This window comes from Schistocerca americana, unplaced genomic scaffold, assembly GCF_021461395.2.
Source record: "Schistocerca americana isolate TAMUIC-IGC-003095 unplaced genomic scaffold, iqSchAmer2.1 HiC_scaffold_73, whole genome shotgun sequence".
In the NCBI taxonomy this organism is placed as follows: Eukaryota; Metazoa; Arthropoda; class Insecta; order Orthoptera; family Acrididae; genus Schistocerca; species Schistocerca americana.
The window spans coordinates 368,909-395,164 of NW_025726489.1; the positions used below are offsets into that span (position 1 = coordinate 368,909).

At 41.6% G+C, this 26,256-nt stretch overlaps 1 protein-coding gene across 1 annotated transcript in view; it reads left to right on the top strand.

Annotated features, from left to right (window-relative positions):
- LOC124589807 (molybdenum cofactor biosynthesis protein 1-like) overlaps positions 1-26,256 on the top strand; it is an 80,267-nt gene that overhangs the window by 22,918 nt on the left and 31,093 nt on the right. The window contains exons 4-5 of the mRNA XM_047131594.1: positions 9,151-9,377; positions 22,765-22,989. Of these exons, the coding sequence (XP_046987550.1) occupies positions 9,151-9,377; positions 22,765-22,989 (452 nt within the window). The remainder of the gene's footprint in view (positions 1-9,150; positions 9,378-22,764; positions 22,990-26,256) is intronic.

Consider the following 26,256-nt stretch of genomic DNA (forward strand, 5'->3'; position numbering starts at 1 on the left):
TCTGTTCATCTTCAGCTTGCAACGTCGGCATGTATACCTGGACTATCGTTGTCGGTGTTGGTCTGCTGTCGATTCTGATTAGAACAACCCGGTCACTGAACTGCTCACAGTAATACACCCTCTGCCCTACCTTCCTATTCATAACGAATCCTACACTTGTTATACCATTTTCTGCTGCTGTTGATATTACTCGATGCTCATCTGACCAGAAATCCTTGTCTTCCTTCCACTTCACTTCACTGACCGCTACTATATCTAGATTGAGCCTTTGCATTTCCCTTTTCAGATTTTCTGGTTTCCCTACCACATTCAAGCTTCTGACATTCCACGCCCCGACTCGTAGAACGTTATCCTTTCGTTGATTATTCAATCTTTTTCTCATGGTAACCTCCCCCTTGGCAGTCCCCTCCCGGAGATTCGAATGGGGGACTATTCCGGAATCTTTTGCCAATGGAGAGATCATCATGACACTTCTTCAATTACAGGCCACATGTACTGTGGATACACATTACATGTCTTTAATGCAGTGGTTTCCATTGCCTTCTGCATCCTCATGTCGTTGATCATTGCTGATTCTTCCGCCTTTAGGGGCAATTTCCCACCCCTAGGACAAGAGAGTGCCCTGAACCTCTATCCACTCCTCCACCCTCTTTGACAAGGCCGTTGGCAGAATGAGGGTGACTTCTTATGCCGGAAGTCTTCGGCCGCCAATGCTGATTATTTATCAAAATTTAGGCAGTGGCGGGGATCGAACCCGGGACCGAAGACTTTTTGATTATGAATCAAAGACGCTACCCGTAGACCACTTCCCCAACTTTCTGTCAGTTCCCTGGCATCATGCCCACGGACACCTACCCAGGTGGGCTTTAAACAAGGCAGACTGGGAAGCCTTACCTCTGCTGTCACTGCTGAATCTCCCCACAGGGTGCCGTTGATGTTGTCATTGAACAGGTCACTACAACGATTGTTGCTGCGGCGATAAATGCGATCCCTCGTTCTTTAGGGTCCCCGGCAAAAGACAGTCCCTTGGTGGCTGCCGGAAGTCGCTGAGGCAATTAAAGTGTGTCAGTGAACTCTACAGCGACATAAGTGGCACCCTTCCCTACAGCACCTAATGACCTTTAAGTGGCTCCGTGCCTGCATTCGCCAGCTTATAAAAAGGTGGAAACAGGAGTGTTAGGAGAGGTACATGTCGACCATTGGGTGCCACACGTCACCCTCCCAAGTCTGGACGAAGATTAGACGTCTTTTTGGGCACCAAGACCCCAACAGGTGTCCCTGTCATTAACATCAATGGCGTGTTATCTACCAACACAAACGCGATTGCTGAACACTATGCTCGAGCTTCTGCGTCGGAGAACTAACCGCCAGCCTTTCACACTCTCAAATGGGGGATGAGGAAAGTCCTCTCATTCACTACATGCCACAGTGAACCCTATAACGCCCCATTTACAGAGTGGGAGCTCCTCAGCACCCTTGCACATTGCCCCAACATGGCTCCAGGGCCTGGTCGGGTCCACAGTCAGATGATTAAACATCTCTCATCTGATTACAAGCGACATCTCGTCATCTTAACCGGATATGGTGCGATGGCATCTTTCCATCGCAATGGCAGGAGAGCACAATCATTCCGGTGCTCAAACCCGGTCAAAACCTGCTTGATGTGGATAGCTACCGGCCCATCAGCCTCACCAACTTTGTAAGATCCTGGAACATATGGTGTGTCGGCAGTTGGGTTGGGTCCTGGAGTCGTGTGACCTACTGGCTCCATGTCAGGGTAGCTTCTGCCAGGGTTGCCCTACAACTGATAATCTTGTGTCCCCCGTGCCTGCAATCCAAACAGCCTGTTCCAGATGCCAACACCTGGTTGTTTTCTTTTCTGACTTACATAAAGCATATAACATGACCTGGCGATATCATATCCTTGCCACATTGTACGAGTGGGGTCTCCAGGGCCCACTCCGATTTTTATCCAAAACTTCCTGTAGCTCCGTACTTTCAGTGTCCAAGTCAGTGCCTCCATAGTCCCCCCTCCCCGTATTCAGGAGAATGGCATTCCGCAGGGCTCTGTATTGAGTGTCTCTCTATTTTTAGTGGCTATTAACAGTCTAGCAGCAGCTTAGGGCTGTCGGTCTCACCTTCTCTGTATGCAGGTGACTTCTGTATTTTGTACTGCTCCTGCAGTGCTGCTGTTGCTGAGCGGCACCTACAGGGAGCCATTCACAAAGCACAGTCATGGGCTCTAGCCCACGGCTTCCAGTTTTAATCTGCGAAGTCGTGTGTCGTACATTTCTGTCAGCATCACACCGTTCATCCAAAATCAGAACTTTACCCTAATGACAAACCACTCACTGTAGTGGAGACATATCAATTCTAGGACTGGTTTTCGATGCCCGATTGACTTGGCTACCTCACCTTCATCAACTTAAGCAGAAGTGCTCTCAGCACCTCCACTGCCTGAGAAACACCAGCTAGTGTGCAGATTGCTCTATGCTGCTGCAGCTCTATAAACCCCTTGTTCAATCCCGCCTTGACTATGGGAGTCTGGTTTAAGGTTTCGTGGCGCCCTCAACGTTACGTTTACTACTTGACCCAGTGCACCACTGTGGTGTTCGCCTAGCGGCATGAGCTTTTAGAACGAGGCTGGTGACCATTGTCCTGGTGGAGGCCTGAGTCCCTCTTTTGAAAGTTAGGCATGCACAACTGCTCGCAGTTACGTTGCACACATTCGTAGTTCTCCTGCGCACCCTAGTTACTGTCTCCTTTTCCCAGCGTGGTGGTTCATCTCCCACATCAGCAGCCCAGGTCAGGGCTTATGATTGCGTTTCGTGTCCAGTCTCTTCTGTCTGAACTGGAGTCCATTACCACCTCTCCACGAGGTCCATTCACATACGCCTCCATGGTGTACACATAGGCCACAGATTCTTCCAGACCTTTTGCATGGCCCTGAGGACTCCGTTAACCCTGCGGCTCTTCACTATCACTTCCTCTCGATTCTCGACATGTACCGGGGCCATGAAGTGGTTTACACTGACGGCTCAATGGCTGACGGTCACATAGGCTTTTCGTATGTTCGTGGAGGACATACTGAACAGCACTCCTTGCCAGATGGCTGCAGTGTTTTCAATGCAGAGCTGGCGGCCATTTCTCGTGCTCTTGAGCACATCCGCTCATGCCCTGGTGAGTCATTTCTCCCGTGTACTGACTCCTTGAGCAGCCTACAAGCTATCGACCAGTGCTACCCTCGCCATCCTTTGGTAGTGTCCATTCAGGAGTCCATCTATGCCCTGGAATGCTCCCGTTGTTCAGTGGTGTTTGTGTGGACCTCGGGACACGTCGGAATCCCTGGCAACGAACTTGCTGACAGGCTCGCCAAACAGGCTACGCAGAAACTGCTTTTGGAAATGGGCATCTCCGAAACTGACTTGCGTTCTGCCTTACGCCACAGGGTTTTTCGGTTTTGGGAGACGGAATGGCATAACAGTACGCACAACAAACTGCGTGTAATTAAGGGGACTAGGAATGTGTGGAAGTCTTCCATGCAGTCCTCTTGCAGGGAATCAGTTGTCCTCTGCCGGCTCCGCTTTGGCCGTACAGCTATATGTGGCTAATGCGTGGTTACCTCCTCCGTCGCGAGGACCCACCTCAGTGTCACTGTGCCTCACAAATGACGGTTGTCCGCCTCTTGCTGGACTGTCCACTTTAGCCGCTCTGTGGCGGACTTTTAACTTTCCCAGCGCCCTACCTTCGGTGTTGGGTGACAATGCCTCAACAGCAGCTTTATGTTTTATTTAGGGGGGTGGGTTTTGTCATTTGATCTAAGTTTTAGTGCAACTCCTTTGTCCCACTGTGTCCTCCACCCTAGTGCTTATACGGTGGAGGTTTTAATGTGTTGGCTGGCTTCTCCTTTTTATTCTCATGGTCAGGCAGCCATGGTAATCTGTTCTCTTGTTTTGATCTCTTCTACACATTTCTTGCGTATCTCTGTGGTTTTCTTGTCTGATTTTGCCAATTTAATGTTTGTTGTCCTTCTGTCATGCTTGTGGTTTTCTCCTTTCTTCCACCTGTGTTTTGTATGTCTCAATTATTTTGCTCCCACCCTTGTGGAATTATTTTAATAGGAATGATGGACCGATGACCTAGCAGTTTGATCCCCCCTCCCCCTTTTAAACCAACCAACCAACCAAATTGTTGATGGCCCAACATTGAAATCTGCAGCAATTTGCAGAAGGATTGCACTTCTGTCACATTGAACGATTCTCTTCAGTCATCATTAGTCCTGTTCTTGCAGGATCTTTTTCCGGCTGCAGCGATATCAGGGAGTTGATGTTTTACTGGATTTCTGATGTTCATGGTACGCTTTTGAAATGGTTGTATGGGAAAATCCGCACTTCATCACTACCTTGGAGATGCTGAGTACCATAGCTCGTGTGCCGACTGTAACATCATGTTCAAACTCACTTAAATCTTGATAAGCTGCCATTGTAGCAGCAGTAACCAGCTTAACAACTGCACCTGACACTTGTTGTCTTATACAGGCATTGCCAACTGCAGCGCTGTACTCTGAATATTTGCATATCTCTGTATTTGAGTACACATACCTATACCATTTTCTTTGACATTTCAGCGTATATCCCCCTCCCACTGCAAACCGTTCTTCCTGTGGTCCATGCCCGAGGATGCACATCAGAAGCCTTGGAGATGCTTGCATCGGCATCTGTGGTAGTGTCAATATAGCAGCTCTATCTGCCCTGGTCTCCAGATTTTTGCGTTTGCTGAGCTTCTTCTTAATTAGAACCAGTGTGAGTTCCCAAGCCTTGCTGAGAGTCTAGCTGCAGTCCCGATTGATAAGATTACCCCCTGGTGCGAATTTCAGTGGCTTCTCTAACAACATTGTCCCAGTATTTTAAGGTCAGCACTCAAATCCTGCTACATTCATATTCCATATCATGATTGTCTGATGAACAGTGCTCTAAGACTCCTGACTTGGTGGGCTGCAACTGAGTGAGGTAGTACAGTGGTTGGCACACTGGACTCACTATCAGGAGGACTACAATGGTTCAAACATGTGTCCAGCCACTCTGATTTAGATTTTCCATGATTTCTTTTAATTGCTTAAGGCAAATGCTGGGATGGTTCTTTTGAAAGGGCACAGCTGATTTCCTTCCCTAATATAAGCCTGTGCTCCATCTCTAAAGGCCTTGTTGTCAATGGGACTTTAACACTAATTTCCTCCTCCTCCTCGCTGGAGTACATTAATCAAGTGGGCTGCTGGTGTTCTTGGCAGCGATCTCTGATGCTGTGCTCTATTTGTACAATATGTGTCTTACCACACTAGCACAGATTCTAGTACACCCTGACCTCCTGCAAACTGCAACCATCTTTTACACTCCCTAAAAATTTCCGTGTTTTATTGGACAGGTAAAAGACAGTTATAACGAAGTGCTTTTTCAGTATGCGCCCGACTTTCCCTGATAGCACACCAGTGCACGGTATAAAGGTTGTGAATAACTCTTCCTTCGTGCTTTCTTCCATTTCCACAGGTTATACTGTAGTGGCGGGGCAAAGAGCATGCTTAATCTGCCATTATGAGTATCTGTTCTTTTGGCATACAGTCTGAGGTGTTCGAGTTGCTGGAGCAGAAACTCTGCCTCTGAGTTGGTGTGCGTCCTGTGTACTAGTGTTTTTAGTACCCCACTATTCGTGACCCAGTGGTGGCAGTTATCTGCATGCAAATACAGATGAGTGTGCTTTCTCTTCTGATACGTGCTGTGGCACAGGGTGCTGTCCGTTATTCTCCTGACTATGCTGTCCAGGAATGGTAGTCTTCCTTCTTCTTTGGTCTCCATATGAATTTGATTTTGTGGCGTGTGGAGTTCAGATGTACAAAGAAGTCAAGAAGTTTGTCTCTTCCATGAGGCCAGATCCACATAACAAGAAGAAGAAGAAGAAGAAGAAGATGGATTTCCATTTGGATGACATCAGGGCCTCTTCCTCGAAGTGCACCGTAAACATATTCACAATCTCTGGTCGGAGTGGACTGCCTATTGCGACTCCATCTGTTTGCAGGAGGGGGGTGTGCCACGAGTCAGTGAAGTGGGAAAGTCGACCGAGTAATATGTGTGACGTGTCATTCCTCGACCGATATTGAGAACAGAATAAAAAATTCAGAGGCATTACTATTCAGCACTCCCATGCATATTCTGTATGTAAGAAAAGCTTATGGAGCAGGTTTCTCATTCAGAAATTCTATTACAGTGCTGGTTGTTTACAAGAAGACCGTGTTAAGCATAATGGAAGAAGGAGAAATGTTTATCAGCATTCCAGATTTGGCAGTGGCAGGCTCATGGTCTGCTGAGACTCTGGTTTATTGTTTCACTATATTGCTGCTTGCATTGCTCAGAATCTCATATTGTGCGAACATAGAATTGGTAGGTTCAGGAGGGCCATGCTAAATGCCTTGCAGGGCCTCAGTAGTGCCACCCAACTAGCACCTGAGAGGGCAGACAAGTGTTTGCTCATGCGTACGTGATCCTGCAGCGAAGTTGTGTACATTTAGTCAGGAAATGGGCTTGTATACAGTGAGACAAGTATCCACACAGACAATGGGATGGCATCTGGAGCAGCACAGACTGTCAAGCCCTTAATGCAGGTCTAGAGAGAGGTGAACTGACAGCGGTGCAACTGACAACAATGCCAGGCACAGGAATGGCACTGTGTCATCGTATCAGATGAGTCTCAGTTCTGCAACATCGTCACAATTGATGTACTTGTGTGTGGAGGCTCTGATGCCAACAGACCTGGCCAGATTGTACCTGTCATTCTCATGCGGGTCCAGCATGTGATGTGATGGTATGGGGTGCAACTGGATACATGTCACAACCTCTGGTTCACATAGCCAGTAATTTGGACAGCAGCCATTGCATTTGTGTTTTGTTAAGGCCTATCGCTGTGCCCTATTTTCAAGGGCTCCGTGATGTTATCTTTTAACAAGATAATTTCAAGACTACACATCACCCGAGCTGTACTGAGCTACCTCGATACAAAGAGTGTTCCACTGTTGCCGTATCCAGCATTTTCTTCAAATCTGTCACCTGTGGGGAACATCTGTTCACAGGATGCCAAGAGATGGGTATGCCACCAATCGCCAGCCACTACAGCTGATGAACTCTTGAACTCTGACATATGACATACAGTTGAGTAGCATGAAGTGATGTACCCATGGCTGTAATCCAAGCTCGATTTGATATCCAGTGTGATGAGAGCTGTTGTTCCTGTCAGTCGGCAGCAGCTCTGTGTACTTAAGTCTGCACCCAATACTCCCAAAATTTAATCATGTATGCACCCTTACAAGTAAATTTCTGCTGTTTCCTACCTTTTCTGCTGTTCCAGTTTCAATACTGAAATTCATATATTATTTTTATGCTATCCTAACCAGATTGGACTGTGGTGTCATACAGCTTAAAATATCTTACAACGTGTTGAATCAGCGATGAGAAGTGTAGAACAGCCAGCAGGGGAAAGATGTTGGCAATGAGACAGCTTTTATGTAGAACAGCAGTACAGTGTTTCACAGTGCATAATGCTTCCGCAGATTGAGAACAAAATGTGTGGTTTGCTTTCATCCATTTTCACAGACATAGCCTTGAAAAATAATGTTGACATTACTGTGCATTTCACTCTGAGGCATATTGCGCTCTGAGAATGTTCATCGAATTCAGTTACTTTGTATTATATTTCAGTAACAGTGACATAATAGCAAATAGGACTGTATGAGTTTTTATGGATTTTTTTTTCCAGACACACACTACCATTTCTTCAGATTTATTTAATTTGGTTATAAATCCTTTCCATAATATATGCTGTACACAAAATGTTGAACATAAAATGTAGCTATCTGCTGATTTAACATCTTGCTGAGTATACCAGTACAATGTTTTATTGTAACAAATAGTTCAATGTATTTTACACACTTATAAACTTATTATACAGTTATAGTAATTTATACCATTACATTAATGTTGTACATTAATGTTCTGGAAGACGATATTATAAGGAACCTCATACTTTTCCTGGATGATAGAGTTGTCTATAATGAAGTATTGCCTGAAAAAAAATCTGCACAAATATTGAGTCAGATCATAACATTTCAAAATGGTCCAAAGATAGGCAACTGAGTTTAAGTTTTCAGAAATGTAAATTGCAGCACATCACAAAACAAATAAGACAGTATTGTATGACTACATTATCAAATAATCACAGTTTTAATTGGTCAACTCATACAAATATCTGGATGTAACAATTTGTGAGAGTATGAAATGAAATGACATAGACTCACTTGTAGGCAAAGCAGAATGCAGACTTCAATTCGTTGGTAAGATACTGGAAAATGCAATCAGTCTATAGAGGACATTGCTTATAAAATACTTGTGTGGCCCATTCTAGAATATTGCTTAAGTATGACCCATAACAAATAAGGCTAATGGCAGACATTGAATGTATACAAAATAGTGTAGCATGATTGATCATAGATTTATTTGATGCATGGGAGAGCGTCAAGAAGCTACAAAAAAATTGGAAATGCCAGACAAGTGAAGATAGATGCCAAATATATGACAAAACCCAACTTATGAAATTTCAGGAACCTGTATTAAGCGAGGTATTTAGGGATTATACAATAACCACATATGTATCACTCCTATAGGGACCATAAAGGCAAGATTAATTACAGCATGCACAGAACCATTTAAAGAATCATTCTTCCCACACTCCACATGAGCATTGAATGGGGAAAAACCATAATGTGTGGTACAACAATGTACTTTGTCGTACAACCCACAGTGGTTTATACAGTGTGCATGTTGACATGGAATCAGTTGACAGTAGTTGGGTAATGGTTCATATTGATTCCCATTTCCCTGTTGCGTTAGGTGATCTTATGCCTCTAATTATTTTTTCATTGCTATCTTAACTTGCATTCTTCAATACAGTTTATTAACCCTTCTAATCTCTTTGTATTCGGGCAAATGTACAGTTAACTTTTAAGGAATTTGTATTTTCAATTTATTAACTGGAGTTTTGTTTCATATGCAGCAGCAGTGTTACAAATTATTTATTTCAGTTTCTTTAGAATAATTTGCTGTTTCACAGGTGCCTTGAAGAAAATAAAAGATCTTGAAAGTGTCTTAATGACAACCAATGGCCTCATGTTGACAAGACAGCTGGTTGCCTTGCAGAGGGCAGGGCTTGACGGTCTGAACATCAGCTTAGACACCCTGCAGTCCCAACGCTACAACCAGATCACGAGGAGGAAAGGCTGGGAGCGTGTCATGGCTGGCATAGATCTAGCCTTGCAACTTGAATACGACCCTGTGAAGGTATTACTAGTGCAGCTGTCATCGCATGCAGACTTTCATAAGCAAAAGATATAAATCTATTGTTAAGAATATCAATACGAGAATCACCATTTTAAAGCAGTACGCCCTCACCCTCGCCCCCACCCTCACCCCTGCCTCCACACTGCAGCTGTAAGTGAAGGAAGGTATATTAAGACAGAAGAAGTAAATTTTAGCTGATGATGCTAACAGTTTCGTAGTTTATACAACATAAAAAAGTATGCCTTGCAAGTTTACCAATTAAATATCTTATATTTTCCTCCCAAGAGTCTTATGAGACTCAAGATCTTTACAGTTTCTCTTTTTTTCTTTTGTGTCTTTAGTTTAAAATAAGTTTCCTCTATTGTGGTGTTGTTTTGAAAAAAATACTCGACTGTTTGGAAAAATTATTCTTAATTCTGTAGTCACACTTTTGTTGTGTCTAAGTACTACTGGTTTCAGTAGCAAGTACCAACATCAGTTCATCTTATTATCAAAAATTTCTTTGCAAAATAAAAGCTGACCGCTGTGGCCGAGCAGTTCTAGGCACTTCAGTCCGGAACCGTGCTGCTGCTACTGTCGCGGGTTCGAATCCTGCCTTGGGCAGGGATGTCCTTAGGTTAGTTAGGTTTAAGTAGTTCTAAGCCTGGGGGACTGATGACCTCAGATGTTAAGTCCCATAGTGCTTAGAGCCATTTGAACCATTTTGCAAAATAAAAAGCTCCTGTACAACTGCAAACTAGACATACCATTTTCAGGGTGCAGTTCACATCTATTGAAAGCACAACAGTGACCTTTACTTTTAGTAGATAAGACACCTACTGGGGTAAGTGACTTGATGACTGCACACAAGAAGTTTGTCATTTACTCCATATGTAGTTACCATGCAGAATCATATTTTGTATTAGTTTGTCCTTACTCTTCCAAAAGGTTAAACCTTGTCTCTGCAGCCACAGCTTCCTCTCTTCAGCAGTTGTCTTCATCTCCATGTATGAAGAAAATCCCATTCATTGATCATATTGTTTAAGTAGGACGTTCTCAGTCATCCCCTTGTTTTCTTACCTACGATCTTGCCTTCAGAAATGTTTTTTAAAAGATTATCGTCTCCAGTTAAGTGTCTAGTGTATTTTGCTTTGCCCTGGCCTATAACTTTCAGTGGTTCTTTCTTCTCTCCTATTTCCTTTAATTTTTCTGTCATTGCAGCTAGTTCTTGTACTTCTCCTCCAGAACCACATTTCAGCAGGTTTGAGGCGAGCTTCCTTTGGCTTTTCTAATGTACAGATTTTGCATCTGTGAGTCAGAACACTCCGCACAAAGGTCTTTACAAATATTTTCTTAATGTGGAAGCTGATATGTTTATTCAGTGGCAGCTTCTTCTTATTTTGGAAGGAACTCTTCACCTGTGCTATTCTTTTCTTGAATGCCTTGAAATATTGATTGTTTTCTTGCAAAATGCTACTGAGATAGTGAATTTCAGTTCCTTTCTTGAGTTGCTCATTGCCTGTTCTGTGTCAGTCCTACCTCCACCTCCTTTCTTGTCTGTAGCCATAACTTTTGTCTTCTTTGTATTCATTTTTAGCTTTAGTTTTACCATTTCTTGATTTAAGGCCTGAAACATTTTATTTAGTTCCTACTCTGATTTACTATTGCAATGTCGTCAATCTGCAGTGTATATGCATGCAATTAAGTTTCCATATCTACATCATGCTCCAAAAACCACCTAACCGTGTGTGGCAGGGAGTACGTCTCATGCCACCAACTGATCCCCTCTGCCTTGTTCCACTTGTGAACAGTGCTTGGGAAGAATGACTGTCAGTACGCTTCTGTATTATCTCTAACTTCTCAAATTTTCTTCTCGTGATCATTTCGTGAATTGTATATGAGAGAAACTATTATGTTGTCGGACTCTTCTCGGAAACTACTCTCTCGAAATTCCGGTAGTAAATCTTTCCGTGATGCACAACTGCTCTCTTATGGCATCTGCCACTGGAGTTGCTGAGCATCTCTATAATGATCTCACGGTGACTAAATGATCCTGTGACAAAACACTTCGCACTTCGTTGGACCTTCTTTCTCTCTTCTGTCAGTCCTACTGGGTAAGGACACAGGGGTGATTTACATTCATTTAAGATTCTTCCCGTGAATCTTAGTCTGGCATCTGGTTTTCCTATTGCTGTTTTATGTGGTCATTCACTTTAAGGTTGCTCTGGATAGTTACTTCTAGATATTTTATGGTAGATTCTGTTTCCAGCAATTTGTTATTAATAGTGTAGTTGTACAGTATTGGATTTCTTTTCCTGTGTGTGTGTGTGTGTGTGTGTGTGTGTGTGTGTGTGTGTAATGTGATACATTTATTTATGTGCAGGGTCAACTGCCAGAGCCTGCACCATTCACCAATCCTCTGCAGGTCATTGTGCAAATTGATACTGTCTTCTGTTGTTGCTACTTTCTGATGGACAAGTGTAGTACCTGTGAACAATATTAAGGAGCCTCTGACACTTTCTACTGGATCATTTATATACATTGTAAATGTAATGGTCCTATCACATTTCCTTGGAGTATTCCAGAAATTACCTTTTGATTCTTGTCATCTTTTCTTTGTTGTTGTTATTACTTCCTTGATGAACATATTAAATAAGTAAGGTGATAGAAGGCACCCGTCTCTCACTGCCCTTCTGATTTTCCTTCTTTCATATCCGGTTCAGTACTCTGACTTTTGTATATACGAGGGTTATTCCAAAAGTAAGGTCCGGTTATAAAAAAAAATCAAAACTAAAATGTTTTTCAAAACAATTGTTTTATTTACATTCCTTACATCTTTATCTATTTTTCTACATAACTTCCATACTTATTTAAACATTTGTCACATCGTTCAACAAGCTTTTGAATGCCCATGTTATAGAAATCGGGTGCCTGTGACGATAACCAGTCCTTAACTGCTTCTTTCACTTCATCATCTGTGTCGAAGCGCTTGCCGCCGAGAAACTCCTTTAAGTAACGGAACAGGTGGAAATCACTTGGCGCCAGGTCCGGACTGTAAGGAGGATGGTCCATCTGTTCCCATCCAAATTTCTTGATCAGAGCTTGCGTTTCATTTGCAGTGTGGGGTCTGGCATTGTCATGCAACAACAAGATTCCAGACGACAAAAGACCACGTCGCTTATTCTGGATTGCATGTCAAAGTTTAGTCAGGGTAGCGCAGTAGGCGGCTTTATTAATCGTTGTTCCTCTCTCCATAAAGTCGACTAACAATACTCCACGTCTATCCCAGAACACAGTCGCCATAACCTTACGTGTTGAGATTGTCTGCTTTGCCTTGACCCCGACTGGCGATGACGTGTGACGCCATTGCATTGACTGACGTTTAGACTCTGGAGTGATGTGAGAAACCCATGTCTCATCCCCTGTGACAACATTGTCTAAAAGACTGTCACCTTCCTTATGATATCGCTCCAAAAAATCAAGAGCAAAAGCCATTCTTTTCATTCGTTGGGGCTCAGTAAGCAGCCTGGGAACCCAACGGGCACACAATTTGTGAAACTTCAAATGTTCAGACACAATTCTGTACAAAGTTGTTCTACTCACATTCGGAAAATGCATGTCTACGTCTGTAATAGTGAATCGGCGATCTTCACGAATTTTTTTGTCAACCGCATTGACCAAATCGTCTGAAATCACTGATGGTCGGCCACACCGTGGTTCATCGTGCACATTATCCCGTCCTTCATTAAAAGCTCGCACCCACTTGCGCACTTCACTGTCGCTCATTATGTTAGGACCGTACACTTCAGTAATCTGCCGATGGATTTCCGCCGCTAAATTGTTTCTTGCAGACAAAAACCGTATCACTGCCCTTACTTCACAATCGGCGGGCTGATCAATTGTCTTAAACATTGTAAAGTGACACTGTGAACTACACTCAGCAACAGTAACAAAGCGAATGGCGGCGTTTGACGCGCAAGGCTTGCCGGGAGTCGGCGCGCATGCGTGTTTTGTCATTGGCGCCAAATTTCAATAGTTACGGCGAATCGGACCTTACTTTTGGAATAACCCTCGTAAAATTAGTCATTTGTCCCTCCACTTTGGACATTACTTTAAGGAATGATGATTTAATGGTAATCTGTCTATTAAACGCTATTTTAACGATATACTGTGCTTTCTGATCATTGAGTGGCTTGATGATGGTATTTGATACTGAAATTAGTAATCATTAGACAAAATAAAAGTGAAGCTATAATAAAAGAAAGTAATATTTTGGATCATGTCAGTTGTTGTTCCAAACAACAGCACGTCAGGAATAGGTACTAAATTATTTGTCCGCTGATGACCTCACAGCTTGGAACACTAAAACAAAAATGTTAATTGTTTGTTATGTGTCCTGGTAGAGTTTACGACTGTTTACAGTTCACAATTGGTTGTTGGAGATTGGGCTCACTCACATAGTGTATTTAGTGTACAGTGCAGCAAAAGGCAGTGCCCAGAAAAGTAAACAAGAGTAAAGACAAAAGTTTCACGACAGGATGTTGTGTCACCATACTTGGAAGACAATTATAGCCATAAACAGAAATTTAAAAGAAACTGGCTTATTTGAGCTGTGGAGACCTGGTCGAGGATTCTCAGTAAATAATTGTTAGCACAGTAGAATTTATAAGGAGACAATGTCAGTTCGTGTGAGGGAAGGTTGATCGATAAGTACCTATCAGCTTTCTCATAAAACTCAAAATTTGAACAATACACACCAAGGAAAAAGTAGAAGTCCAACAGTGTCAAATCTATACAATAATATCAATCATCCAACAGTTTTGTAAAATCCCTAATTGTACTTACTTACTTACTTACTTACTCAGACTTGCTATGTACCATATAAGGAACTGGTTTCCACCAGTGCACTTGATCAGCTGCCAAGTTCTCATCTTCCTCCAAGTTTGTGTCCATGCATTGAAGATTCTTTGCGAAAGTTCCAGGTGTTAAAAGGTCTTCCTGTACATCTGTATCTGTCCATTGATTTCCACAACAGTGTTAATTTTGCAATTCCTCCAACTTACACGCGTAGAACATAACCTGCAAGCTTCAGTCTTCTATCAGCAAGAATTTTGTTTAGGCTGTGTAGACCTCATATTCTCAGCACTTCATCGTTTGTAACTTGGTTGGGATAACTGATCATCAGAATTCGCCTCGAACATTGTTGGTGAAAAATATTGAGACTGTGTGCTGATTTTACTGACATTTTCCAGGTCCCACACACATAAATGGCTATTGGTAGAATGATAGAGGAGTACAGCCAAAGCTTTGTTGACATATTACAGACCTAATTGCCATAGGGACTGGTTTTCCAGTTCTGCTGGTGATTTAAGTATCTGTGACCTCATTATTACAGATAAAGCTACTGAGTCAACATCTTGTAGTATCTTCTATTGCACTGCAATCGGGGAAGAGATGAGTAATTTCCACTTACTTTGCACATTCTGTCTGCCTTATCTCTATTAATTTTCAATCCTACACAACAGGGCATTTAATAAGAAAGCAGATAAAAATTAACTTGATGCCTTCCAAGGAGACGGTCTCTACTCCTAAGTCTCTACTCCTTCAAGTCTGACGATGTAAGTGTAGACCGGGTGTGGTTTAAATTCAGAGAAATAGTACCAATATCAATTAAGAGATATATACCAAATAAATTGAAAGGATACCAAATAATTTAAAAGGGTAGTTCACAAAACAGGTCAAAACACTGCTGCAGAAGTAATGAAAAAAAGCGTGTCAAAGTTTAAAAGAATGCAAAATCTCCAAGATTAGCGATATTTTACTGAAGCTCGGAACTTAGGGTGGGTTTCAGTACAAGATGTGTTTAATAGTTCCCACAGTGAAACTTCGTTTTGAAATCTGGAAGAAAATCCAAAGAGGTTCAGGTTGCATGTATAGTACACCAGTGGCGAGACACAACCAATACCTGCACTGTGCGATAGTTGTGGTAATGTTACTGATGACAGTGCCACTAAAGCAGGGTTACTAAACACGGATTTCTGAAATTTCTTCACCAAAGACAACAAAGTGATTATTGCAGTATTCAAATCAAGAACAACTGCAACTGTGAGTAACTTAGAAGTAGCTATCCTCAGTGCAATAAAGCAGCTATGTTTCTTTCAGAGTATGCTGATACAATAGCTCCATTAGAAATCATATACAGCCGCTCATTTGATAAAGATCCGTACCTAGAGACTGGAAAGTTGCTCAGGTCACACCAATGCTCAGGAAAGAAAAGAGGAGTAATCTGCTAAATAACAGACTCATGTCACTAATGTTGATTTGCATTTGGTTTTTGGAAGATATATTGTGTTTGAATATTATGAATTATCTTAAAGATAATGATTTATTGATAAATAGCCAAGACAGATTCAGAAATATTGATCTTTCAAAACACAGCTAGCTCTTTATTCACACAAAGTAATAAGTGCTGTCGACAGGGGATCTCAAATTGATTCCATATTTGTAGATTTCCAGAAGACTTTTTCAAACAGTTCCTTACAAGTGACTTCTAATCATATTGTGTGCCTATGGAGTATTGTCTCAGTTGTGCAACTGGATGTGTGGTTTCCTGTCAGAAAGGTCACAGTTCATAGTAGTTGATGGAAAATCATCAAGTAAAACAGAAGTGATATCTGACATTCCTCAAGGAAGTGTTATAGACCACCTGCTGTTGCCGATCTACATTAACAATTTAAGAGAGAATGTGAGCAGCCCTTTTAGATTGTTTGCAGATGATGCTATCATTTACAGTCTTGTAAATCATTTACTGTCTTGTAAAGTGATCAGATGATCAAAATGAACTGCAAAATGATTTAGACTACATATCCATATGATGCAAAAAGTGGTAACTGACCTTAAATAATAAAAATTGTGATGTCATCCGCAAGAGTAGTAAAAGGCATCTACTAAATTTTGGTTACATGATAATTCACGCAGATCTAAAGGCTGTGAAGTCTACTGAATACTGGGGAATTACATTTACAAATAACTTAAATTGGAATGCTCACATAGATAATGTGGTGGGAAAGCAAACAAAACACTGTGATTTATTAGTAAAATACTTAGAAGATTATGATTACTAAAGAGACTATCTACAACTACACTTGTCTGTCCTCTTCTGGAGTATTCTGCATGGTGTGGTATCCTTACCAGATTGGACTGACAGAGGACATCATTTAAAAGTTTAAAGATGGGCAGCTCATTTTGTATTATTGGGAAACTTGAAAGAGCATGCCGCAGATATCGCATGTGAATTGGGGTGGCAGTCATTAAAACAAAAGCATTCTGCTGCAGCAGGTTCTTAAAATTTTAATCAGCAACTTCCTCCTCCAAATGTGAAAATATTGTGTTAGAGCCCACCTACATAGGGAGAAATGATCATTGTAATAAAATAAGAGAAATCAGAGCTTTTACGGAAATATTTAAGTGTTTGTTTTTCCTCAAATGCTGTAGGGGAATGGAATGGTAGATAAATAGGTTGAGGGTGGTTCTCTGAACCCTCTGCCAGCATTTAATTGTGAATTACAGACTAGTCATGCAGATATAGATAATGTAGATAGGCTTTCAATATTGTGCACTGATTCTCTAATTTTATACATTGCTCAGATACTTTCGTGGTGCTTTGGAGTGACCCCTTTAAAATAACACTTTACCAGTCTTCTTAATATGTATTTTGGTAACCAGGTTGATAAGAAGTTACAACAATACTCTCTTATTACTCCCCAGTGATTTTCTGTGTTTCTGAACATACAGGTCGTGTATGCTGTTTGGAGTCTGGTGTATGCTGAATCAAATGTTTTTATTGTTGTGATCTTCCATCTGAAGACTGGTTTCATAGAGTTGCCCACACTAGTCTACCCTGTGTGACCCTCTTCACCTCTGCGTAACTACTGCAGCCTAGATTAACTTGAACTTGCTTACTGCAGTCAGTTTTTGGTCTCCTACAGTTGTTACCCCCATCATATTCACAGATGACCACATACTCTGGAAATTGCATATTGTAATGTAGGATGGAATAATAACGTATGGAAAGTTTCGGTTGAAAATTACGAATTATTTAGGAATAAAGGAGACAACTCACCAAAAGGCAGAAGCGCTGTGTCATCAATAGGCACACAAACAAAAGGTACGTAGAATGATATTTTCACTCTGCAGCAGAGTGTGCGCTGATATGAAACTTCCTAGCATATTAAAACTGTGTGCCGGACCAAGACTTGAACTTGGAACCTTTGCCTTTCGTGGGCGAGTGCTCTACCATCTGAGCTACCCATGCACGACTCACGACCCGTCCTCACAGCTTTACTTCCGCCAGTACCTCGCCTTCTACCTTCCAAACTTGAAAGGTGTGTTGTTTGGCGAGCTTCAAGAATGCACTTTCTTTTTGTTGCTGTAGGGAAAACATGCGCGCGCGCACACACACACACACACACACACACACACACACACACACACACTCACTCACATGCGCATGCATGTCTCCTTATGTTGTGGTCAGTCGACTGCCAGGCCTTTACTGGCCCACGGTGAGTGTTCTGGAGTGAGGTGGGTCTGTAGAGTGGGGTAGGATGGGGTGGGTTGAGGCGATGTGAGGGATGGAGAGAGATGGGATGCAGGGAGGGGTTTGGAGGGAAGCGTGTAGCACCTAGTGGCTCGTGGGAGAATGGGGAGCCATCTGTGGGCTAGCTAGGGGTGCTGGTAGAGGGGTCAGGTGACAGACAGCTGGGCATTCATAGACTAGGGCGTGACGTAAGATAACAGCACACATGTGGCTGATGGGAGGGGGAGGGGGGCGAAGAGAGAGAGAGAGAGAGAGAGAGAGAGAGAGAGAGAGAGAGAGAGAGAGAGAGTGTGTGTGTGTGTGTGTGTGTGTGTGTGTGCGCGTGTGCGTGTGCATGTGCGCGTGTGCGTGTGCGTGGCAAGGGTGGGGGCTGGGAGTTAACTTGGATTTAGACCAGGAAAGTTACAGGAGCAAAGGATGTGCTGGAAGTATGGCTACCAAAGTTCAGTATTCTTAAATAAGATCAGCTGGTGCCAATGCATTGGAAAGTAACTGGCACACCAAGTGCAATTGTGGCTCCTTTTTCTTTATGGATTTTAAATAGTCTGCAGAGCAAATTGAATTAGGAGGATTAGGCATTTGTGTGGGTCTAGGAAAGAAAATTGTAGAACCAGATAAAAAGCGCGCAAGACAGGAGGGGTCCCACTGCTCATCACTGCTGTATTGTGCTACTAGTACGTGTCAGTGTGATTGTACAGAGTGGTGTTGCCGTACGGGCGTCTTTGAATTGGCCACCGACTGATTAGTGCAGGCCGGGTGCTGGAGGCCGCCTCTGGGAGGCAAGCGTGCGGCGCGGCCCCTGCCGTGCCATCTGCTGGCGACTCGCACATATATAAGTGTGGAACAGTGCTGACTGCCTCTCTGTGTGATTCTAGTTTGTAATGTGCACATCAGTGTTCTGCGTCTTGAGGAGTCCTTAGAGGCATATTGTTCAGAGGTTATTATTAAAGCCATATTTGTGCGACTTGGATCACACTTCAGTATTACTTGGTTAGTACATCACCACAAATATATGGACCGGGAATGTACATGCTTTGACAGTTTGCTACGTCTCTCTCTTGTAGGACTGACACGGTAGCTGCCTTGCATTTCTTAATCACTCTGACCTTGTCGACCACAAACCGAATCTTGGTACAGTCATGATTTCCCTGAAGAGATTGCATGACAGCAGAGACTTGTAAAATTGTGTTACCCATTTCTCTGACCAATGAAGATTCATTCTATACCTTCAGATACAGTGTCATGTAGGAGTAGAACAGCAAGAAATATGTAGCACCTCCAACAGTAATGACAGTTTGTCACCTCCCAACACTACATGTGCAAATGTTTCAGTGCATTTTTGATGTTTGTTAACAGATTCATCAACACAACAAAAATTTACGATCTCAGTAGCATCTTATTTCTTAACTCGTACTTTACTATTCATCAGAATCTTCATCGCTGCTCTTTGATTCGTCAGAGCTCCCTGCTGTACTTTGTTTTATTTCATAGTCAGAATTAGTTGAAATACCATCTACATCCTCTCCTTTGGATTCAACTTCTTCAGTATTATCTTTCAAGTCAACATCTGCTAATCTGTGAGACCGAAATGATGAGCCATACTACTCCATTTCACTGTGCCTGTTTGTTTCATTTGTATAACATTTTATTCCATCATAGATGCTGCACTTACAGTTTCATATATGCATTGCAGCAGCAGACACAATAAAAGTTACAACATGTAGCAATCAGCAGTGCTTAGTTTGTTGAATGGGTAAAAAATATGCCATTGTCCCAGTTCCACATATCCCCAAAATTTGATTCTGCCAAATTCTATACTCTCTGAAATCGAATGTTTAATCCAAAGATGAAAGTGAACAAGTTTGATGCAGTATTGCTAATATTGTTTATTACTCATCTTGCTGAATGAAGTGCAGACCGTGTCCGTTCTGAAAGGTTTGCAGAAGTAATGGACACACCAGTTTTCTAAAAACTTACATTGAGATTGTGCTCTCCTTCCTCTTGTACATATTAGTAGAGCCTTTCGGATTACTCCACAATATGCCTCTTGGCAAGGTTATTCAGGCAAAGTTTATAGACCTTATATCGACAGTATTATGAAAAGGATAGATTGGCACTCACCGTATAGTGTAGATGTTGAGTTGCAGGCAGGCAAAAAAAAAAAAAATCCTATTAAACACATAAGCTTCTGGGGCAACACCCCCCCCCCCCCCCCCCCACACACACACACAGACGTGCGTGCAAATGCAGATCACACATACATGACCATTGTCTCTGGCTGCCAGGGCCAGACTGGGAGCAACTGCGCATCATGGGAGAAACAATGGTCATGTGTGTGTGTGTGTTTTGTCCACTTTAGAAGAAGACTTTCTGATCTAAAGCTTACGTGTTTAGTAGTCTTTTTGTTGTGCTTGTCTGTGACCTAACATCTCCTGTATACAGTGAATAGCAATGTATCTTTTTTATAATATGGTCATTATTCCAGCCTAGATTTTCTGTTGTTTGTTTCCTTTTAAGACCTTATAAAGACAGTTACTGATGATTTCTTTTTTCTTATTGGAGAAAAGTAAAACGACATGGGGGCCAGACGTAGATTGTAAATGAATATGGAATAGAGCATTTTTATTCTCCCTGTATGCAGTGTCAATTAGGTCACCTCACACACTCTTCATTTCTGGCAGCACCTCCTCCTTGACACATGACTGTCCTCCACCACCCCACCATAGTCTTCAAGTTTTAACCTATCGCACTTCTGGATGGGCAAATGGATGAAGGATGTAGTTTAAAACAGTATAACTAAACTTAAAAGTCAAACTGCCCATTTATAGAGACTGCTATCATTATTTAAACATACAAAACAAAATCAAAACAATCAAAAGAAAATTTTTTTCAAAAGAGCAGAAAATTGTAGTGAAATTCATGAAAGGATTGTTTTAAATTGTTATATCTTAAATCAATAAGTATGTCAGCATTTCCCAGGATTTTCTGGCTTAATTAAGACTAGGTCATGCCACCACAGTGGACTTGCCTTCAAGAGGACGACGGACCCGAGTCCCATCGGGCCACCAAAATTTGGGTTTTCCTTGATTTCCCTAAATGATTTAAGACAAATGCTGGGATGGTTCCTTTGAAAAAGATGACATTCGGCTGAGGAAGCGAATTTCTATGGCAGGTCTGATGACACAGTGCTGGTGGAAGCACGAGTATTTCAGAGCACACCATTCATTGCACATTGTTAAACATAGGGCTCTGCTGCAGACAACCCCTGTATGTTCCCATGTTGACAACACTATTGAATTACAATTTCTGTGGCTCAGGAGCATTGAGATTGGGCAGTGAATCAATAGAAATGTGTCATCTGGTTGAATCATTCGTGTTTCGCATTACACCTGCTTGATGGTTGTGTGCGCATTCAATGTCAACAGAGTGAATGGGTGCTTGAAAGGTGCACTTTGCTACAGACTTAGGCCAGTGGGATCAATATTATGCTATGGAGGACATTCACCTGGTCTTCTGTGGGTCCTGTGGTAGTAACTGAAGGCTCCATAAAGCTTTGTTCTGTGTGAACGTTATTGTGCACTGTCCGCACCCTGTCCCTAATGAAGGTGACATGTTTCAACAATATGACTTTCAGTGTCACGAGGCCAGAATCAAATTCACCCCTTCTGAATCTGATGGAATACATCTGGGATACTATCAGATACCAGTTCTGCACCCAGAAACCACTGATCTCCAATTTATGGGAATTACATGACCTGTGCTTAGACATGCGGTGCTGCATAATGCTGGGAACATACTTCACATAATGCTGGGAACATACCTGAAATTTGTTGAACTCGTCCCACACAAAATCACTGCTGTATTGTGTTCCAACAGTGGACAAACACATTATCAAACAGGAGGTCATAGTGTTCTATCTCATCAGTTTATATATTCAATGCTTGAATGAAAGGTGTGCTCTTTTCCTTTTTTCTGCCATTGCGTGTATATGTAAAGCATTTGGGCTTTTTTATATGAAGGCTGTCAGTATTACCACCTGCACAGATACTAAATGCTCCTTTTGTGAAGACCTTTTATCTTGAGAACACTTTTAACTTTGTTTCACAAATGGCAGCACAGTTCCAAGAAAGCTTCTTAATTTAATGTAATAGTTAAAATAATACCTTCAGCAAAAGATGTGTGCGTTGGAGTGGGGAAAAAGATTGGAGATGTATGTAGTTTAATTTTCGTAAATTGTTAAGAAGGTTAACAGCTTGGCATGCTAAGATAAATTCCCACATTCTCTAAAAAGAGAGAAAAAGATTAATTTAACAGAATCAGTGAGGTATACAAATATAACAGGTTTGTAGAACCATTATTTTGTAGGTTGGATTAGATTAGATTCAGCTTTTGTTCCAAGACCCAAAACATGAGATGATTCTCATGGGTGAGTAACATGCCAGAAAGGATAACATAAAAAATATAAAACATTTGAATACCCTGAGCATTTGTCAGGAGATTGTCAAACTAGGTGAATACAATACAAACTGGAACAGCTAATATTTTCAGAATTGATACGCTGTCAGACTGAAACATTGTTATGCACTATTAATAAATTTATCAAACAAAAAGTACATAATCTTGACTGTTGTGACAAAGTGCTCTCAGAACTGAAATCTAACAGACATTCTTATTTAAGCTGGCCTAACAGCCTCTGTTAAGATATTCATCTATAGAGTAGGATGAGTTGCCTATCAAAAAGTCTTTCAAACTCTGTTTAAACCATGCTTTATCTGATACCAAGTTTTTAATGGTGTCTTTCTTCCACAGATAAATTGTGTTGTAATGCGAGGTTTTAATGAAGATGAAGTGTGCAGTTTTGTGGAGTTAACAAAAGAGAAAAATGTTGATGTAAGATTTATCGAGTACATGCCTTTCAGCGGCAACAAATGGAATGATGGGAAGATGGTCTCATTTAGTGAAATGCTCCAAATAATTAGAAAGCAGTGGCCTGATTTTGCACCTCTTCCCAATGGGCCCAATGATACCTCAAAGGTACGTGCAGTATTACATATGAACATACATTGAAAATAATTTAATGTTTGTGACTTACTACCAATCACAAGAATACTTCACATCTGCTGGTGGTATGAGAGATGGGCTGGTTTAGTTACATATTTCTCATCTCATTCAGTAAGTCTGTCCTGGCCTGGGTTTCTGTGCAGCTTTTCTGCAACTCTCCCCATTTCCTAAACCTTGACAATCCTTTTCTTTCTTCCCTTTTCCTACCCCTTCATTGTTTTTGCCAGAAGAAGAAGCCACTGGCTCCGAAAGCTTGCACATTTTCGTAACTTTAAGGGGAGTTAGAAGGGGAAAAAATTATTTTTCACTTTTTCGGGTTTTTATCTGATTATAAAATTTGCAATTTTCTGAATAAAATGATATGTATATCACTTTTAAACTTGTGTGGGAAGTATTTTATTTTATTTTATAAAATATAATCTACACCAGTTGAAAATGTTAAAATTTTTACATGCATTACTTCAAGACCTAATAAAATCGGTAATTTTTTATATACAGGGTAGTCTATTGATTGTGACCGGGCCAAATATCTCACGAAATAAGTGTCAAACGAAAAAACTACAAAGAACAAAATTTGTCTAGCTCGAAGGGGGAAACCAGTTGGCACTGTGGTTGGCCTGCTATAAGGCCCTGCCATAGCTCAAACGGATATCAACTGTGTTTTTTTAAATAGGAACCCCCATTTTTTATTACATATTCGTGTAATACGTAAAGAAATAGGAATGTTTTAGTTGGACCACTTTTTTCGCTTTGTGATAGATGGCGCTGTAATAGTCACAAACATATGTCTCATAATTTTAGACGAACAGTTGGTAACAGGTAGGTTTTTTAAATTAAAATACAGAACGTAGGTACATTTGAACATTTTATTTCGGTTGTTCCAATGTGATACATGTACCTTTGTGAACTTATCATTTCTGAGAACGCATGCTGTTACAGTGTGATTACCTGTAAATACCACATTAATGCAATAAATGCTCAAAATGATGTCCGTCAACCTCAATGCATTTGGCAATACATGTAACGACATTCCTCTCAACAGTGAGTAGTTCGCCTTCCGTAATGTTCGCACATGCATTGACAATGCGCTGACGCATGTTGTCAGGCGTTGTCGGTGGATCACGATAGCAAATATCCTTCAACTTTCCTCACAGAAAGAAATCCGGGGACGTAAGATCCGGTGAACGTGCGGGCCATGGTATGGTGCTTTGATGACCAATCCACCTGTCATGAAATATGCTGTTCAATACTGCTTCAACCGCACGCGAACTATGTGCTGGACATCCATCATGTTGGAAGTACATCGCTATTCTGTCATGCAGTGAAACATCTTGTTGTAACATTGGTAGAACATTACGCAGGAAATCAGCATACATTGCACCATTTAGATTGCCATCGATAAAATGGGGGCCAATTATCCTTCCTCCCTTAATGCCACACCATACATTAACCCGCCAAGGTCGCTGCTGTTCCACTTGTCACTGCTGTCGTAGATTTTCCGTTGCCCAATAGTGCATATTATGCCGGTTTACGTTACCGCTGTTGGTGAATGATGCTTCGTCGCTAAATAGAACGCATGCAAAAAATCTGTCATCGTCCCGTAATTTCTCTTGTGCCCAGTGGCAGAACTGTACATGACATTCAAAGTCATCGCCATGCAATTCCTGGTGCATAGAAGTATGGTACGGGTGCAATCGATGTTGATGTAGCATTCTCAACACGATGTTTTTGAGATTCCCAATTCTCGCGCAATTTGTCTGCTACTGATGTGTGGATTAGCTGCCCCAGCAGCTAGAATACCTACTTGGGCATCATCATTTGTTGCAGGTCGTGGTTGACGTTTCACATGTGGCTGGACACTTCCTGTTTCCTTAAATAATGTAACTATCCGGCGAATGATCCAGACACTTCGATGATGTCGTCCAGGATACCGAGCAGCATACATAGCACACGCCCCTTGGGCATTTTGATCACAATAGCCATACATCAATACAATATGGACCTTTTCCGCAATTGGTAAACGGTCCATTTTAACACGGGTAATGTATCACGAAGCAAATACTGTCCGCACTGGCAGAATGTTATGTGATACCACATACTTATATATTTGTGACTATTACAGCCCCATCCATCACAAAGCGAAAAAAGTGGTCCAGCTAAAACATTCATATTTCTTTACTACACGAATATGTAATAAAAATGGGGGTTCCTATTTTAAAAAAATGCAGTTGTTATGAGTTTGACCTATGGCAGCGCCATCTAGCAGGCCAACCATAGTGCCATCTGGTTTCTCCCTTCAAGCTAGACGAATTTCGTTCTTTGTAGTTTTTTCATTTGATGCTTATTTAGTGAGATATTTGGCCGATCACTGTCAATGGACCACCCTGTAGGAGGCTGTGGATTGCTATGTTATAAAGGTTAAATTATGTGTTTGTATTGGTAGCACTGTCAAAAATAGTATCGTATCTTTTCATAGTATAAACATGCTTTGTATATCGAAGGGCTAATGTTTTTCCGAGGAAAAGTGACGAATAGACTGATAAATCTCTCAAAAAGTATGACTCCAAAATGAAGTGTTTTTAAGAAATGTGGGTTTCATGGTAATAGATTTTTGAATAAAGAGAAACATTGTGTTCAGCATGTGGTGTGTGAAGTTACAGACAATGAAATACTGGCAATCTCATCAGTATCTAGAGAAACACCTATTAGTGCTTCGAAGATTAAAATAAAACATAGTGATAACACAGTTTTCTCAAAACAAAAGTCATGTAAACGGTAGGTTAGGTTATATTCTGATAGATTTACACATCCTAACAGGGGTGTTATGTGAATGTGTGTGCTGTATGTACGTGGAGGGCCAGTTAGTTTACATGAAGACATTGAGGTATCAAATGGACTAGCCAGAAAACTTATCATTAATTGTGCCAGTTGCCAATATATTCATTCATTTTGGAATTCTGATAAGTGTAAAGATAATTATTTTGAAGTAAATGTTAGGTGGTTTTATGGATTGAGAGCTATTGGCAAAGGACACACTGCAGCAGAAACAATGTGTGTCGTGATGTATATGCCACACCCACTTTATAAAATCGACAAGTATGCAGGATTTATTGGAGCTGCTGTGGAATCTGCTGCATGTGAGTCAATGAAGGGTGCTGCAAATGAAGCTGCTGAAATAAACGATGGTATGATTGACATATCAGTAGCTTTTGGGGCACTTGGTAAAAGCGCAGCTACAGT